Genomic DNA, 1,937 nt, shown 5'->3' on the forward strand with positions numbered 1-1,937 from the left:
ATTTTTTTTTTTTTTTTTTTTTTTTTTTTTGCTATATTTTTTTGAATGATAATAATTTTTTCATTGTTTTTTTTTTGTTTTATAAATTTTTTTTTTTTTTTTCGCCTAATTCGAAAATATGTTTGTATTATATTTAGTAATTTTTATAGTTAATATCAAAAATTAAAGTTAAAATTTTTTTTAATTACTATATAAAGCAAAAGTACAATGAATAGAGCATTATTTTATTTAAGTAATCATGAAGATAATATATATAGTGTAAAATTTTTTGATGAAAATAATCTTTTATCTAGTTGTAATTGTGGGCTTGTTACATTATGGGATTTATGTAAAATAAAAAGCATAATAAATTTTAAAGTATCTAATTATAGTGCTTTATATTCTAATTTTTTTAATAATGACAAATTTTTTGTAAAAACGAAAGAAGGATCATTAAAAATATGGGATATGAATTATGATAAATGTGTTACAAAATTAAACACGAACAATTTTACTTTTGCTAAACCTTATTCATTAAATAATCAATTAGTTACTCCTATAAATCATAATGGGGATATAGCAATTTGTGATATAAATATTAAACAAAACACATCATTTAATAAAGATGCATTTATTAATGATGAATTCTACAATTTTAACAATATACCTTTAAGTAATAGATCTGAAGTTAATGATAATAATACATTTAATAAATCAGATAATAATACATTTAATAAATCAGATAATAACCCATTTAATAAATCAGATAATAACTCATTTAATAAATCAGATAATAACACATTTAATAAATCAGATAATAAAATTTATAACAATTTCAATGATTATATATTAACTCCTGGAAAAACAAATACATTTAATAAACTCGTTATTTCATTTAAAGAGATAAAAAAAAAAATAAAGAATATAGAAATATTAAGTAACAAAGAAGACAAAGATTATGAAAAGTTTCTGAATAATAATTTAAATATGTTTAATGAAATAATAGATATATACCCTTTAAAATATTTTGGTGAAACTTTTATACTGGTTTGTTATGAGCCTTCTTTATTTTGTATATATGATTATAGAATGACTAACAATTTGATTTCAAGTTTTATGTTAGATATGAATAAAAATGTTCTTAGCTTTAATATAAATAATAACAATTGTATAATTAGTACAAATAATAACTTTATGTATTATTTATCTTTTGATAAAAATCAGAAAATTCAATTAAAAAAAGTAGTATGTAATGAATACAATAATAATCAAGTAGTAATAAGACCAGATGATCAAATATTTCTTTCTATTTCAAATAATTCAACTATTAACATATATGAATTAAATAAAATAAAATTAATAGATCATATTTCATCTTATAAATTTAATCATTTCAATTTTCTTGATTTTCATAATTTATCTGGTTTTTTTGCAGCAGCAGAAAACTCTAAGATTTCTATTTGGAGTAATTATGCTAATAATTTTAATTCAATTAAAAATAACTAAAATAAATTAATAAAATATATATGAAAAAATTATTTGAATGAAATTAAAAAAAAAAAAAAAGTTCAATAAAATGAAGACAAATTTTAATAAAGTGTGAATTATAATTTACAAATGCAAATATCTTTTATAAAATGCATTAATAAAAATAAATATATTTTTTTAAAAAAAATTGTGTACATAGATAAAAGGAAATTTCTTTATTTTTGTAATTATCTTTCTTAATATAAAAATGATTAAATAAATTATTAAAAACATCAAATTTCAAAGTTTAAAATCATTTATTAAAAAGAAATTTATTACAGTCTATTTAATAATATAAACAAAATTAAAAACATATAAAATATTTAAAAAAAATTAAAAGCACATAATAAAATAAAAAAAAAAAAAAATTAATATTTAGATTTTTTTTTTTTTTAAAACTTAGGAAAAAAAAAAAAAAAAAAAAAAAAAAA

The 1,937-nt window shown here is 16.0% G+C and overlaps 1 protein-coding gene across 1 annotated transcript; it reads left to right on the forward strand.

Annotated features, from left to right (window-relative positions):
* Positions 1 to 207: 207 nt before the first annotated feature.
* On the forward strand, positions 208 to 1,485 carry PGAL8A_00171200 (conserved Plasmodium protein, unknown function; the record flags this gene model as incomplete). Its single annotated transcript, XM_028670034.1, has 1 exon — positions 208 to 1,485. One exon carries the CDS (start codon positions 208 to 210, stop codon positions 1,483 to 1,485), a length of 1,278 nt encoding a protein of 425 aa, XP_028526826.1.
* Between the last annotated feature and the right edge of the window lie 452 nt (positions 1,486 to 1,937).

Source organism: Plasmodium gallinaceum (genome assembly GCF_900005855.1).
Source record: "Plasmodium gallinaceum strain 8A genome assembly, contig: PGAL8A_v1_66, whole genome shotgun sequence".
Taxonomy (NCBI): domain Eukaryota; phylum Apicomplexa; class Aconoidasida; order Haemosporida; family Plasmodiidae; genus Plasmodium; species Plasmodium gallinaceum.